Below are 16,988 nucleotides of genomic sequence, written 5' to 3' on the forward strand. Positions count from 1 at the left end.
TCCTATGGGTGAGCTGAATCTTTAGGTTTGTTTATACTACAGTCACAAAAATGCAGCAAATAAAATTAGATAAGTCTGTGACTTGTACTACCTGGGCAGTCTTTTGCCAATAGCTAAGCTACCTTATTTTAAATTAGATGAGGCATCAGTATACCTTCGTTGATTGTAAGGTACTGTCTAATCTGTTGCTTAATTACATTTCATAACTTGGGGGGAAAGGTGTGCTGGAATCTCTGCATTGGGATTTTTTTTTTTTTAAAGCTAAAATACTGTATTATCCAAAGTATAGCACAGAACAAAGGTAATAGGGGCAAAAATTGCATGCCTGTATCTTGGCATATGTATTTAAAATATAAATATGATACTAATCCCGTTAATATTTAAATGACAAGTGGCTTACAAATAAAAATACAGTATTTTTTTTTCTCCAGAAAGTTCCTCCTGGTATTAAAAAAAATACTTTTACTATCTTGCTTGGAATTCCATTTGAGAAAAATACTCTGAAGCTGCTGAGCACTTAAAAACTTGAGGATAACAGAATGCTGCATATGCTTTTACAGCCTCTAAACATCCCTGAAGTACTCATAACTAAAATTTGTACAAGTGGAAAGTGTCAACTCCCACACAGACCTCTGTATCTGTATCTGTATCAGCAGTGTTGATATATTATACTTCAGTTTTTATTTTACTAAACGTGAAGTCTTTGGATTGCAACAGGTTTGGATACCTATCATCTGTAGGTAGTGATATAGGAAGTGCTGAGCTCCAGTGGTAGGAAGTGCAGGAAGAAGTACTTGTTTCTTGACTCTAATGCTTTCTCATTTAATAAGTTACATGGGAAAATAATAATGCTTTCTTTCCCCTCCTCCTCTGATTTTCTGTAGTGGACCAGATCTATCATCTAGCATCTCCTGCCTCTCCTCCAAATTACATGTATAACCCTATAAAAACATTAAAGACCAACACTATTGGGACATTAAACATGCTGGGTAAGTGGAAATATTTTTATTTTCCTTACGTCACTTGGTTAGACATAACCTGGACTGGGGGTGGGGAGAGGAGAGGATGCAGCAGATGAGTTGTACATTTTAAAAAGTTGCTTCCTTAAGAAAAATAAAGGTGGGGGAAAAATAAAGGTGGGTTTTTTTGCCCTGCTTTAAAGGTTTTTGCACTTTTCCTTTAAATATACCTGCAGATGAATTCTGACAACATGCAAGCTCAGCTGTCAGAGCACAACTTCATGCCTTTAACTGGGCTATTTTCAGCTTTGTTCATTGGTTTTGAAGCGGGGAATGAATGGGCCTGTGAAAAGAAGGCCTTGAGCTTATACTGTGTTACAGTTACCAAAACTTGCAAGATAATTGTTTCAAGATCAGGATTTTGTGACTGGAGCAGTTTACACTTTCCTGGCCTGTATTTAGGGTGTAATATATTGAGTTCCTGGGGCTTGGTTCTGTGTGACTTTCAGACCCAGGAGGAAATGCATCACGCATGTGGGTGCTGCTCTGTTGTTTCTCAAGTTTTCTAGCTTGGATCTGGGAGCTATGCATGTGATCTACAGCAACATTTACCTCGTGAGAGAAATAGAATTCTCTTCAAAATCATGTAAAGCAGGATCACACTAAAGCAGTTAACCTGACTGAAAGTTTCTTATATTTGCTGTAATTACACTGTTCTTTTCCTGTTGCCCAACATGTAGGGTTAGCTAAGCGTGTTGGAGCACGGCTGCTGCTGGCCTCCACATCAGAGGTATATGGAGGTAAGAAGGACAATAAATACCCTGTTTAGAGCTCTTGAGATATGACTGTGTGAAAAGATATTTGCAAACCTTCTGTTGACTGGTAGAATGACAGGTTTTCATCACTGCCTTTGCTTATTTCTTTAGCAGATGTACTTCTCGCAGTTTAAAATGAGGGGCATTAGTACTTGCTTCCTCTAGTCAGAGTGTTGGAAGGAGGCCTAGACTGTTGTCTGTAACTTGACTATGTCTTGTTTTTCCATAGGGGTTTTGGAGGCAATTTTGAGTATTGAACTTTAATTAACATAGAGATGCCATGATGAAAACTTGTGAAGATAATTTCAATAGTAAATCTACATCTTTTTTCCCAGTCACTTATTAATTGTATTGTTACGACTGAGCAATTGCCCTGGTGTGTAAGAGACAAGGATGTAACCTCCAAGCTAAGAAAATGCTAATTGTGCATGCAGGTTCTTGACTCTTAAAAAAATGTGATATTCAGCAGTAGTGTCACATCTCTCCATCTTCCTTTTACTGTTCCTGGGAAGTGAAGTAGTAAGAGGCTGACTGATAGAACTGCTAACTGGGTGCAGTAGGAATCCCTAGTACTTCTTGGGGCACATGACAGACCCATGTGCCATTGTGCATCCAGGTTCTTGGGGTGACTCTTAAAAAAAATATGATATTCAGCAGTAGTGTCACATCTCTCCATCTTCCTTTTACTGTTCCTGGGAAGTGAAGTAGTAAGAGACTGACTGATAGAACTGCTAACTGGGTGCAGTAGGAATCCCTAGTACTTCTTGGGGCACATGACAGACCCATGTGCCTACTAGAGAAATTTCTGCTGTTGTGAACTCCTGCCTCGTTGATTAGCAGCAGTGGTGGAGGATTGATGGAGATATGCAGCCACAGTCACCTGCTCAGTGTTAGTACTTATGAGAGCCTAGGCTTTAGAGAACAAACAAGCAAACAAAAAAACTACTCATCTGTGTGACAAGATACAAAGCTTTTAGAGGGAGGACAAAGAACATACCTCAAGGGAGTACACTTTTGCTGGAACAACTTCAGAAGAAGATTCAAAGCAAGTACCAAGCAAGAGACTGCTAGGATGACAGACCAACCTAATAAACAGCTTGAGCATGTGCAGCATTCTTACTGCCTCCTTTGCCTTTGATAATCCCAGCTCAGGATCCACAGGGAAAAATGGTAGCCCCAAGGACTCCTCTGTAATTGAGTTGACTCAATTTCAAGTTTCTGGAACAGGGGACTAACGGGCAAAAAAGACCCCAAGTTTTGAAGCCTCATTGCTTTGCTGCAGTCTGCCTGCTGAAGTGGAAAGCTTGAAATTCCCATTATCAGGCTTTGTTGTGTCAGTAATTCTCATGTAGCAGGGAGAGTCTAATCATGTTACAGTCTTACTACAGGCATAGTAATTTTGCTGAAAAATAAAGGACAGAAAATAAAGTCAGAAAATACCTGTTAGTTGTTTCTGCAGGAGAAGGCAATGTTGTATAGAGGGTTTCCACGTGCTTTGCAGGGCTGCCTCTGCCAGGAGGAGGATGGAAACTAAGTGACCTTCTAGATTACAGCACCTTCTGGTGCCCTTCTGAGAATGCTGCAAGCTTTTATGATCATGTAAAACCTCTCTGCATTTACTATTGCTCAGTGGCTCTTGAATGGCAGGAATTGACATGTAATCATAAAAGCTGTAAGGGTTAATCACAACTGACTCTCAAAGCTATTTCAAAAATTAGCCTGTAGCACTTCTGAGTTTTGTAGTAATGTATGCCAACTACAAACCCAGTGAAAAAGTGCTTGGATTGTTTCAAGCATACAGAGTGTGTACACACAAACACAGACTTCTACATTTTTGACTGATTGAGGCTTTTTGTAATCAAGAGTTTCTCTACTGGAGCAAACCAAAGGATCATCCAACTTGATTGTCTGTGCCCAGTGACAGCTGTTAAAAATGCTTGGGATAAAACAGAAGAAACATAGCAAGTACATTGTGGTACATCACTCTGTTCTTTCTTCTTTAAGAAATGCAGTAGTTCTCTATCCTTTTTTTTTTTCCTTTTCTGTTATTTTATAAAACTTGAGGATGCTTTACTTTTTTCCAAATACAGTAAAAAGTGCTGCCTCTGTATCCTGTAATATTTCCTCTGAAATATTCTTCAGCTAAGAGTCATACTTGTCCCCTTGAGGTAGTCTGTCTTTGCAGAGAGGAGTTGAATTCAACCCTCTGTTCACACAGTCCTTTAGGGGAAAGCAGCTGGAGGCTGTTGTGTCCTTGTACTCAGTTACCTTGTCTCATGTCTTCCATAACTGTCATTTTCATGATTCTGGTGAGTACCCTTTAAAGGAATGGTGTTGAAACTTAATATTCTTTAAAATCCATTGTTCAGAGATAAACTGTTGAATTGTGTAACACCAATGATCTAATGAAAGATTCATTATATATAGTCACCTTTTAGAGAAAAGATCATTTAAGGTGTGGTTTTTTTTTTTTTTCCCCTGTAGATCCTGAAGTTCACCCTCAAAATGAGGATTACTGGGGCCATGTGAATCCAATAGGTCCAAGAGCTTGCTATGATGAAGGGAAGAGGGTTGCAGAGACCATGTGCTATGCATACATGAAACAGGTATTAAACTTGTATCAGATTCAATAGATTTTATGTCATTAATGAAGGCAAAATTTGTGGCAAAACTGGGTTACATGTATTTAAGGGTAGGAGGGCAAAAGAGAATGTCTTGAGCAGGAGCACTCATGCTGCAGCTGCAGGATCTGTTTTCTTTCATGCAATAGTTTTATTGCTCCCATCTGCTTTGTTTATTTCAGATGAGCAGTGTTCTTCAAGAAAATGTGCTTTAGTCTTCTTAAAAGACTGTTAGTTGCATCTTTCACTATTGTAAATAGTTTTTAGAGAGATTAAAGTGAAGTGACCTTATTAATTTGAGAGCTAGATAAGAGTAGTTTTAAGTTGGTGCTGTGCTGGGAAGTGCTTTGCTGAACAGGGCCCTTACTGATAAACATGGAATGCTTACTGAATATAACTGAAATCAGAAAAATATAGGTAAAAAATGAGGAGATTACTTGATGAGTACCTATATAGGAGCTAGGGCCCTTACTGATAAACATGGAGTTTATACTCCTTACTGAGTATAATTGAAATCAGAAATATATAGGTAAAAAATGAGGAAATTACTTGATGAGTACCTATATAGGAGCAATGTGTTTTAAATCACTTTAGAAAGGTCTTAAAATTGTGTAGATATAAATACAGACCTTGACAGAGGATAGGAATACTTAGCTGTGGAATGCACTTTTTCAAACTGAGGTGGTAAGACTTTAGGGATAATGTTTTAATATATAGGTTGCAGTCATTTTCTCTTTCAAATCATTTGAGGTCCAACAGGGCTATACTGTTCTTGTTCAGGTTGGTGTCTTCTGTACTTCTCTGTAGCAAAATACTCCTCCTGGGTCTGCAAATCTGTTTGCAGTTGAATATTCTAGTATTTATGAGAAACTTTTGCACTGAGGGGTATTGAATATTATGCAGGTTTGTGGTACACATTGTGGTATTCCTCTAGAAGGGCAAGACTGTAGGTAATTTTGAAAATCACAGGCCATATCTTAAAGCCACAGGATGAGTCATGATCTTATCCCATAAATTTTATGCAGGATTTACAGAGGAGAGTGAAAGCTTGTAAGGTGGAACTGCAGTTGGAAAAATATTGCAGCTGGAATTCTGGAGCTACCTGGAAATCCAAATATTCATGTACACTCCAACTCTAGCTTAATTTAAATATTAGTCTCTCTGACACTACCTATGCAGAAAGAATTCAGTTATCAGGATCTGATATTAAGTATAACCTTCTTTAAGGGGACAAGTGTCACACTCTGCATTATGGAATGTTCTGTAACCAGGACTGTGAACACTTAGGTGCCAAAAAAAATTAGTTAGCAACAGGGGAGAGGAAAGAAATGTTAGAGGAGAAATCTATTATATTAGTGTGAGAGAGTAACACATGTCAACTGATGTTTAAATTTGATAAATGCAGAAGCACATTGCAATTGCATCATGAGGGTGATTTTTTTTCTGGTTTATAATGAGTTGTGCTTTCCCCCATATCTTTAATTCCCAAATTGATTTGGCTTCAGTAATCATAAAAAGCCTTGATGTAAAATGTAGGGGTAATGAAAACTGTGGATTGAATTGCAGCTGAAAAGGCACTGAATAGTGAATAACAAGGTAGTTATTGAGTAATTAGATAGAAAACAAATAGCTGTGTTGAATTAAAGCAGTTGAGTATCTTCTGGGAGTTTATCCTGTGTTCTCTCATCATTGCTCCTTGTTTTCTTTTCCTTGCTACTCAATCTAGTTCACATTTAAGCATGCAGCATTCTTTTTTTTGCTGTTGTCACATGAAGTTGGCTGGCAGTCTGCTTAAGGAAAGAAGGAGAAATTGATGTTTTTTGTGAAAGAATGGAACTGAATTGTTTGTGGTTCTGACTGCAGAGGGGGGAGAAGAGGAAGCATCTCCTCAGGGTGATAGTCAAAAGTCCCAACAATAATTTAATGACACAGATGGTGGATGTTGCCTGCCTTGACTTCAGCAAGGCTTTTGACTCTGTCTCCCACACCATAGGCAAGCTTAGGAAGTGTGGGTTTAGATGAGTTGTTAGAGCTGCCTAATATTTTGTTTTTGGCTGTGTGGAGCTCTGCCTATGAAACAAAACACTGTGTTTGGTCCTTTTCAAATGCAGAAGTGACATACAGTTTTCCAAAGCTATGTTACTAACATTCAGTTGAAGGAAGTGAGGGGAAATAGGAGGAGATAGATACTTTTAGCAGGGAGGTGTAACTAAAGGTATGAAAAGACCTTTAAGGGCAGTTGTAGCTTCTCTATTCTGAGAAGTGTTGAACTATAGGCATGGTAACATTTCAACCGTAAGGTAGTATTGGAGGTGTGCATTGGTCATGTCCAGGTACCTGCATGGTGCTGCAAATAGAGTCAGATGACTGTGATTGTCCATCCTAGCTTGTTTAGGAGCTTCACTCTTCATGAAATTCAGATCTCAGCATTGCTATTTTTGGACAATATTTTTTAAAAGCTGTTAGTAACCAGGAATTAGTCTCATGTTGCTTAAACAACAGGCAGTACAGATACATATAAAAAGCCTTGGAGCCAGCCTCAGTGTAGAGCATTGTAGCTTAAACACATCACAGGTGGGTCCTGGTGGAGACTGTGGTACTGATTCTGCCACTGTCACAATTTAGGATTTGGGAACAGTTTTAAGAGTGAGTTAATGATCTCTGAAACACATGGGAAAGCATATGGATCAGTGAGGAACTGACTAATGAAGCAAAGGATGCGGGCAACAATCTTAGTAATTTTAGCTGAAATATTGATAAAGACTTTTATAAGGTCACAGTGATGTCCATCCAACTGTCTGGGCTTTCTCTGGCAGACCTTTTAAATCCAGTTGTCTGCTGGAGAGCAGACAATTGCAGCTTTCCTTTTCCTGATGTTGTATGCAGGAAAGTCTAACTCATGCTTGCTGTTCAGACAGATCTGCAGACTTTGCAAAGAAGGCAGCACTGTTAATGAGTAAGAGGAGCTTGCCTGATACCCTTATGAATTACAGCCACAGCATATATTCAAGCTGTTTCAATTAAAGGAACCTCTTTGACATTTTAATTGTATCCTGTATTGATCTGGTTTCTGAGACAGGCAACGCAAGGAGATACAGTTTCTTAAAAGGCTTATAAAATTAAAATGTCTTTTTAACTTAAGTTGTTATCATATGGTACTTCCTGAGGCAGGGATCTCTAGAACTGAGTGGCAAAGACTCATGTTGAAAACCAAGTTTGTTTTGCAGAGGAGTCTGGATAACTAATGCCACTTTTTGACTGACAGCTATAGAAAGTTTTCTGAGTATTTATTCAGAGGAGGTACCTCTGTAAGCCATAACAATCTTTCTTGCTTCATTTCTGTCTTCCCTCTCCATCCCTACAGGCATGATCTTTGTGAATGTGTCCAGACTGGTAAATCATAGAGTGAGCTGAAGAGTTTTGATAGCCCACAGTGATGCATTTTATTAGCTGTTTTTTGGATTGCTCAAGGAACTTTCTGATTTGTCTGCTGTAGGAAGGCATAGTCTTAAACCATGAGGACAGAAGCCAGTTCATCACATTTGATCTCAGAATCAGGGATTAGTCTCAAGCTCTTTAGCTTAGCAGTGTAAATGTGGGACAAAGAAATTTCTCTTCTTTTTCTAGCATACAATAGAATATTGTACTTGACTTACTGCCACAAATCTGGGGAAGTAATTTGCCTTGTTAGTGGGAATATGGTGGAGGTAGTCAGTCATAGTTAACATGTTGCTGTTGATATTCACAGTAACAGGACATAGGGAAGAGTGTACCACAAGTAGTTGTAGGCAATTAAAACAAAAAGGAGTAGAGCTACTCCAAATGCTAAAAGGATTGCTTCGAAGGGGATGTTTGTGAAGTGGTGCAAGGAAACTCAGGACAATTTTTAAGTTACTGGCTTGAAAATCTCTGTCTGCACAGGAGTTTCTTTTGAGAAGATAGATCCTGTTTTTACAGGCACAAATGAAAATTCAGCTGCACAGAAAATAGATTTTTTCAAAGCAGCAGGCTGCAGAGGAAAGCTTTGTTAGATGACACTAGAAATAAAAAGTGACTTATTTTAAATGACAACACTGGAGGAGGGGGAAGGGTGGGAATAAATAGGAGGGAGAAGAATTGCTGGATTCACAGTGGCTATGAGTAAGTGCCTATAGAGAATGTGTTGTTTTTCTTTTCTGGGCTCCTTGCTGGTTTCCAGCCAGCCCTGGAAAACAAAGCTGCTGCTGTAGCATGTGCAGTGCAAGAGAGGCTTTTTGGTCAGCATTGTTTAATGAGTTATTTTTATCCTGAGGAGTAGCTTCCAAGCGCCTCATTTTCTGGGCTTTTATTGATGGCAATATCTGGAAAGCCCACGTGGAATACAGTCCCTCCCTGAAGGAAGGAGACAGTGTCTTTTTTAGTACAGAGTGATGGGCAAAATGAAAGAATGAGCAACTCCATCAGAGCATGTGCTGCCAGACACAGGGAAGACATTGGGAGTAGCTCTGTCCTGTGCTGCTGTGCTTTTAGAGCTAACAGGAAACAAAGAAATGTTCCCAACTGATACATTTTTCATGGGAAGGAATTTTTGCTCTTCCCAGGGTCTCTCAGTAGGGTCAAGTGGATGTTGTGAGGTTGTATTTTGGCTCTGTTGTGGATGCAGGCTCCTTGTTTAACAAGTACCCAAGGCTGCTGCTTTTCCTATGGCACAAGAGTTACTTCTCTGGTTACTGTTAGCTTACAATTTAGTTGCAAATAAAAACAACACTCCATCATGGCAACTGCAACCTTCTCTGCAGTTAAACAGAACTGGATGGTGGTGGTGGTTGTTGTTTATAGTACCTCTGCTACTTGGTGTTTCTCAGTACTAAGTAATAGCTAAGGTGTTAAATGTGCCTTTTGCCTCTCTCACATCTGTAAAAAGGTGATGCTATTGCTTTCAAAAAACTTCTTTGAGGGTTATGTATTTATGAATCACTTGGAAACCCAAGAGAAAAGATCATATTTTCCGACAAGTTTCTCTTGTACTTGAAGCTACATTTATTTCCAAGAAAAATGTGTTTCCAGGTTTCTCCTGAGTGAAGTGTGTGAGCTGCAGCATTCAGCCACAGATGTACCAGTGATAGACTTCTTCCACACACACTCTTGCCATCCAAGAAAAGATGCTATGTCTGGTGACTGTGAGACTTCCTTTAAGTGCAAAAAATGTAGACAAGTCCTCGGAGAAATAACTTGTTTTGGAAGGATACGACTGAAAAATCTCAAAATTCTAGTTGGAAGAAAATACATTTGTTGCATTCATCAGCTGTTGTTGCACTGATTTAGAGTTTGTGGTAAACTGAGAAGTAGTATAAATTACCTTGCTGTATGCACTGCAGTTTCCAGTAGTGTTGAGGAGGGGTTAGGACTATCTTATGAAGAGAAAACAATGTTCAAGCTGTAAGAGGGATTCTTAAGACAGCTTTCGGGCAGGAGTTCATCTGCCCTTTTAGGAAGGGTTAGGAGTATCTGATGGTGAGAAAACAATGCTTGTTCAAGCTGTAAGAGGGATTCTTAAGACAGCTTTCGGGCAGGAGTTTATCTGCCCTTTTAGGAAGAAAGACACTCTTATTAAGGTAGTAATAATTCTTCTTTCTTCTACAGGAAGGAGTTGAAGTGAGGGTTGCCAGAATATTCAACACTTTTGGTCCTCGAATGCATATGAATGATGGCAGAGTTGTCAGTAATTTTATCCTACAAGCTCTCCAGGGAGAACCACTAACAGTGAGTAATGACATCTCAGTGATGTGATCCTATCCTTCCTTATGGGCTAGGAAAGAGCATGGAGCTGAGAAAACACTTTCTCCCCCACTCTAAAAATCTAGTCTTTCAGTGTATCAAGCTCAAATGTATAGAATTCTATATCCAAAGGTGTGCTCTGTTAATGATCCTTTCCCAGAGAGAAGCAAGGCTCCCAGTTGCAATCTGAGGAAGTATTTTAGTCATCCTGAACTTGAATCTCTGTCCACTACAACTCTTCTATGGCTCGATGTGACAAGGCTTACAGAATCATGTTTTGCTACTCCTTTTGAGGAACTTTCTCTGAACTCTTTGTGGAAGTTAGATATCTAAATGTCTTTTTTTCAAGCTGGGAGACCAGCCAGAATTTTCCATGTGTAACATAACGTTAAAGGCCTTCAGGCTACATCACACCAATAAAGAAAGCCAACCAGGACTTGTTTTTGTTACTGCTGACAAACTGCTGTGGCATGACATGCACCCATACAGCTGAGTTTTCTGCCAAAATGAGCTGCAATATCCAAACTGCTTGCTGTGAATGCTCCTTGGTTCTTTGGTAGTGTTTAAGCAATGTCACAGCTTTGTCTGGGAGAGCAAGAGCTGGCACAGTACTCTAGCAGAATGCTGCTGGTAATTTAGCCATACAGACAGCACCTCACCTGTGCCCTGATGCTGCTTACTGTTGTAAAATAATAATTGAGGAGACATCCTGAGACAGGCAGAAGTAGTTTGGAATCTGAGATAGTTGTGAGCTCATGTAAACATTTACAGTTTGTGACATACAACAGAAATTTCATGAAAGTATTTAAGTATCACATCAATTAATAGAGTGAAGTGCCAGGAAATCACTCAGTGGCTCCTGCAGACAGCACCTCACCTGTGCCCTGATGCTGCTTACTGTTATAAAATAATGAGAATATGGAAAATAATTGAGGAGACATCCTGAGGCAGGCAGAAGTAGTTTGGAATCTGAGATAGTTGTGAGCTCATGTAAACATTTACAGTTTGTGACATACAACATAAATTTCATGAAAGTATTTGTTAAGTATCACATCAATTATTAGAGTGAAGTGCCAGGAAATCACTCAGTGGCTCATGCTGAATAACTAAAAATGTTGCCAAGTACCTCCACGGGGCAGCTGTCTTGAGACTGAGACAGCATTCCTTCTGTTGGAGTCCAAACTCCAGAGTTCAGGCAAGAATTCCACTAGGGAGGAGCAGAGAATCAAAGGAGAAAAACAATGAAAGTTTTGTGGCAATCCCACTACCATGATCCTCATGGGGCAAAACCTGAAACTGGACAGAACACTGAAGAGCCTATACCAGGGAATAAGTCACCCCCAGGCAAGATGAACTTTGGTGTCCTGTGATAGATCTCTCCTAACTTTACTCTTTTTCCAAATAATATGTCAAAATATGGCAGGCAGAACTTGGGCAGTAGACTCTATTGACAAGGTGACATCTAGATCTCTCAAAAAGGCTCAGGTTGTGTCTATTCTGCAAAGCCATACCCATCACCTGACTGAAGTACACTGATAATTTTTGAAAGATGGCTCTTCTGGGGAGGTTAGTGTTGCTCACTTGCTGTTTATCAGTGATTTTTAAAATGATTCTTTAATGGCATCAGTTATGCATCCTGGCTACTCTGTTCCTAACCACTGCTAGATTTCTGGTTTAGGCATGTGGTTATTTCAGAGTAACAAGCCTGTAGTGATTTGAATGCTGTGTTCCCTGCATCTCTTCAAGACTTCCTTTTTCCTCAGAGAATTACTTTATTTTTTTTCACAGAGCACTCTCAGTGTGCAGACTATGGTAGCAACTGTGTGATGCTGGCTGTGACTTATTGGCCAGTGTTTACTGGGACTTATGACATTTAATGTGTCATATAAGTCAGCATTAAGACTGCAAATGCAGGGCTTAGTCTTGGGTACCTGACACAACCAGGGAGCCCAGCTTGCCTGGTCTCTACTGAGGCTATGTATGAGAATAGGCTTATTACACAACTACATGAGTTCAATACTTTTTTCCTTTTAAAACATTTGAAAAAAAAAAAAGAAAAAGAGCACTGAAATTCCTTCAGAGTTTAATTTTCTTAACCAGGTGTCTCCTCAAAACTGCAGGATGAGGCTGAATTCTCTTTGTTACAAGACACTAAACAAGGAGAATCAGACAATGAAGATGGAGCTTCTTCCTTTGAGCCTTTTGATCTTTGTAGGACTTGGTTGTGTCAAAATATTCATGTAACCCTATACTGGTTTGTCAGTAGTATATGTTCCCAGGATGGCATCCTGGGGCATGAAGTCTGAGCCTCTAAATGCTGTTTAGAAAGCCTGGCTACCCTACAGAAGGACAGAAGATACTTCCATTTTTCAAGGTAGTTCCCCAGTGCATGTAGGGAGCTATTGCTCCTATGGCCTCTCAAATGTTTTTTTTCATTCATACTTGGTTTCTGAAGTTTTATTGAGGAACACTAACTGGAAGTTCTGTGAAGCCTGCACATGAAGCAGTTAATCTTGTTTTAGAACATGCAATCTATGGGATATTTCAGAGGATCACTGAGAGAAGCTGAGTCAGTGCTGTTCTGGGAGTAGGAATGTTGAAAGCTTTTTTTAAAATCAGTTTTGTAACTGCTATGTTGTCTAGACTTCATAAAAAATAAAACAAAAAAGGATAAAATAGAACATTTACCCCACATCACTGTTGTGCAGGGAGTAACTATGTGACATTGAAAATTACTGAATATGAGAGAAGAGCTAAGGGGAGAGTTATTCAGTTGACCAGATCAAATAAAATGAACTACCACCAAAAAGCAGCAACTGAGACAAAAAAAAAATCACCCATGTATTATCATAGAATTTGACTGACAGGAATACTGAGTGTTGACCTTAGAAAATTAAAAAAATAATTAAAAAATAATAGCCTGTGCAAACATGACCATTCTTTGTGTTATTGTAAAGGAAGCATTTATTAAGAGAAATTGGGAGATACTGAGAGAAATTGGGAGGAGGAAACTACATTGTATTTTCCAGCTGCTGCCTGCACATAGCAGAGGTAGGCACGTGGATGACTTCACAGAAGTGATTCACAAATCACTTTGTTCTACAAAACTTCTCTCACAAGCCAGAAGTATTCATGTTCTTGGGACTTTAATACTTCACGCAGTTAAACTGTAAGGAAAATTGTTATCTGAAATCATTAGGTACACTTTTAAGTATACTTTAATGTCTGGTTGAACTTAACTTCTTTGCTCCAAAATATCCATGCATAACTTGAGAAAACTCCAGTTTTTACCATCGAGGATTTTGATACAAATCCAGCTGACTTTAGGAGTCATATCCCCTAAAAATTTTTCTTACCTCCCATTTCCCTAGATAATAAATTCTAGAGCCACATGATTTTTTGTGTGTTTGTTTTAGTCCTGGTTGCTCTGAATACTTACAGTGCTATTTTTCTTGACAATTTTTTTAGAGACCACTAATATTTAGTGGTCTCTTTGAAGCTGGCTGTTGTTAATGAACAAATAAATTGCTCATCATAACCACATCTTAGTAGTCTGAGGTTTGCCTTAAATATCTGGTGTTCTTTTCTGGCTGAGTGCATGCTGGGGCCTCTTCCAGTGTTCCAGGCCAGGATAAAGCATCCCTGTCCTACATCCCTGAGAATGTTCCTACATGCAGTTATGGTTAACAAAATGCCTAAGGATGTGTTTTCTGGAGACATATCTGAGGGCAAGACAACCTTCAAAGCACTGACACTTTGCCAGAGGCTCTGCAAGCACATATTTTTTTCCATTCCTATAACACTTAACTTCTGTCTCAGATATTTCTCCTCGGGATGTTTTTTCTAGAATGGTAAGGAGAAGATAATTTGGCTAGCAAGGACTTTTATATTTCTGTAACTTTTCTAATTATCTTCTGATTTCAGGTCTATGGACCTGGAACTCAGACAAGAGCTTTCCAGTATGTCAGGTAAGCCTTGTTTGTGTTATCTGGTATTTATTTCACTTGGTGGTTCTTTGAGTTTGACCAACTTTGTATGCACATGCATTTTAGTCCAAGAAATGGTGTTCATTCTTAGGCCAGCTTTACTTCCAGAAGGGAGACACTGAAGTATTTTAAAGCACCAAGAAACAAAACCTGAATTGGTTTAGAACTTTGAACTGAAATACTAATGTGTTCTTCCCTTCAAGGGACAGCAAGTAGGTCAGTTCTTAACTCTGAGCAGTTTGTCACTGTCTGCTTTTCAGTGCAGTGCTGCCACCGTGTGTCCCTGGCCGTGCTGTGGTCACCCTGTGTGCCATACCTGTGCACATCTGGGGGAAGGGTGTTGCTGTAGCTAATATTGCACTGGAAGCAACCCCAGAATGTACTTTCACCATGAAAAAGTGAACCCCTTCCTCAGAATCTTTTCTCCTGTCATGCTAACTGAACTTTTTGTGGCAGGCTTGTGGCTTTAGTCATTCTCTGCTTGGAAATGTTCCTTCCCTCTGCTGAGAGTAGTGATGGTGGTGAGAGATGCCACAGAAGCTCTTGGCTCAGAGTAGCCTCTCCTTCCCTTGCTTATAAGCCAAAATGGAAGGAATCTGGATTTCTGTGTCCAGGGGCAAGCTGCTAAGTTTGTTGCTGAGAATCCAAAATAACTGGGCTGTTTTGCTGGGGGGAGGAAACACCAAAATACTGTTTTTTATCAGGCTTGGCTTAAGATTTTCTGAAATCAAGGAGACAAACAATCAAATGAGAAGCAAGTGGTGGTCTCATGTGCCTCTGTATTGCAACTTCCTCTAATCTGTTTGAAATAGGCTGGAAATGGGCCTCTCAATGTGCTTGGAGCAAAGAGGAAGTATTATTTTTTAGTAACTTGATTTTATTTTTTATTCTTTCATATGCTCAAATGAACTATAGCCAGTGTATCCCAAAGAATCACCCTTTGAAACTAACCTGTTCACTGTATCTTACAACAGGGACTGTAGAGCATTGTAGTGTACACTGTAAATCTGGTTTCAGCATTCCTCAGCTGCCTGGTCTGCTTTACTGGAGCTCTGAGCTGGCAGCTCTGCATTTTTAGACAATAATATTATTTATAGGGAGATGGATATTGCCTCAATCTGCTCTCTCCTCCTCACAGTGACCTCGTGAATGGGTTGGTGGCATTGATGAACAGCAATGTCAGTAGCCCTGTCAACCTGGTGAGTATGAGAGCTCCACTCCACTCTGTTTACTCTGAAGTGGCCAACACCAGCTCTGTTTTCCTCCTCATCACTAATGCTGATTTGTAGAAAAAACAAATGGAACAAAAAAGCTCTTTCCATTATGAATAATGTATTCCTCCCTGTATTTTCTTTATAAATAAGAAGTTTAAGCCCTTAGATGTTGAGAACTTGGAGTTCCAAGAAGAGAATAAATTTTCTAGGGTTTTTCATTTGTTTTAGCAAAAAAATATTATGTAGTCAGACTAGGGAAAAAAAAACTAAACAAACAAAATAGGAGCCAGGGGGACACACAGGATACTACAAGGAATTATTATGATCTGGTTTTAATGGAAAAAGAAGCACTGAAGGAATACTTAGTTCTAAATAATTAATAAATCACTTCATACTAGCCTTGTTTAGAGGAAAATAGGATTCTATTTGATGGTACAATTTTTTTATATCAATTAAGGATGCTTAGAACTTAACTTTTCTAATAAGACTTTTTGTCCTGTCCCATTTGTTGTCACTGTATTCTCCACAGTGGATATAATAATAGAAGGATGGGTGTGCCAGGTGATTTCTCTGTATGCAAACTTTTGCTAAATCAGATATTTAACTCTGCAGGGCAGTTGTTAACTAGATTTTCCCTATTTTTTTTTTTTTACTATGGCCATGAATTAATTTATATTTCTAACCAAATGCTGATGATTTTTAAACTCCATCACGTGTTTTGTCTCCAGAAAAATTCATGTTTAAATCTGTCTGCACCTAAGTGTTCAGATTTAGGTCAAACAAGATGTGGTAAAGAGTTTTGCAACAAGGAAAGCTAGGGGTGGAGAGAATCAAGTCTGATGATGGTGAGCTAATGCTAACAGGAAGCTTTCAGCATTTTGTTCTGAAATACTGATCAAAGTTCAGGAGCAAGTTGGTTAAAAAAAGAAGAGTTAAGAGAAGGAATATTGCACAGGAGTGGCATGTGCCTTTCTGGTAACTGAGGTGCATTTGCCCATTCTTTTTATTTGGACACTCCCCTGTATACATTGAATTACCAAGGCAACTTTTTTAATGAGCATGGAACTTACCAAAGTTAATTTTTTTTCATCTAAGCAGGAGAAAGGCATTTTTTTCATCTAGGGCAGGAAAACAGATCTACATGGTCTTGTCAGTCTCCCCTCATGTCAGAAAGGGAACATGTTGTAAGGTGTTTAATTGTTGCTGTAATGAATATCTCTTCCATTTCTAGGGAAACCCAGAAGAGCACACTATCCTAGAATTTGCCCAGTTAATTAAAAAACTTGTTGGTGAGTGTGATCAGTAATTCTTACTGAAGCTTATGAAGTACTTATTGTGGTTAAGTGATTATTACTTGATTAGTGCGTGTAATAGATGGGTAATTTAATTGGTGTTTGGGTTTCTTAATAACTTTATCAAAGGCATTTAATTGTATCCTGATCATATAATTAAATATTAATAAGATCATCCAAATCCTCTCAACTGTATATATAATACTGCATGAACAGTAGAACGAATGCATTCTATCTGTGTCTCTGTGCAATCTATATCCATTATTTTGTATGAAGTTTATGCATTTATTTTAGCTTTGTTTTGGCACAAGGACAGTACATAATCATAGAATCATAGGGGTTGG

The 16,988-nt window shown here is 39.0% G+C and overlaps 1 protein-coding gene across 1 annotated transcript; it reads left to right on the forward strand.

Annotated features, from left to right (window-relative positions):
• Positions 1-931: 931 nt before the first annotated feature.
• Positions 932-16,641, forward strand: UXS1 (UDP-glucuronate decarboxylase 1; the record flags this gene model as incomplete). Its single annotated transcript, XM_008948477.1, has 7 exons — positions 932-989; positions 1,700-1,759; positions 4,259-4,380; positions 10,018-10,137; positions 14,077-14,120; positions 15,277-15,337; positions 16,584-16,641. Coding segments are annotated over exons 1-7 (523 nt in total), but the record flags the coding sequence as incomplete, so codon positions are not given.
• Positions 16,642-16,988: the final 347 nt, after the last annotated feature.

Source organism: Merops nubicus, unplaced genomic scaffold (genome assembly GCF_000691845.1).
Source record: "Merops nubicus isolate BGI_N331 unplaced genomic scaffold, ASM69184v1 scaffold931, whole genome shotgun sequence".
NCBI classification, from domain to species: Eukaryota; Metazoa; Chordata; class Aves; order Coraciiformes; family Meropidae; genus Merops; species Merops nubicus.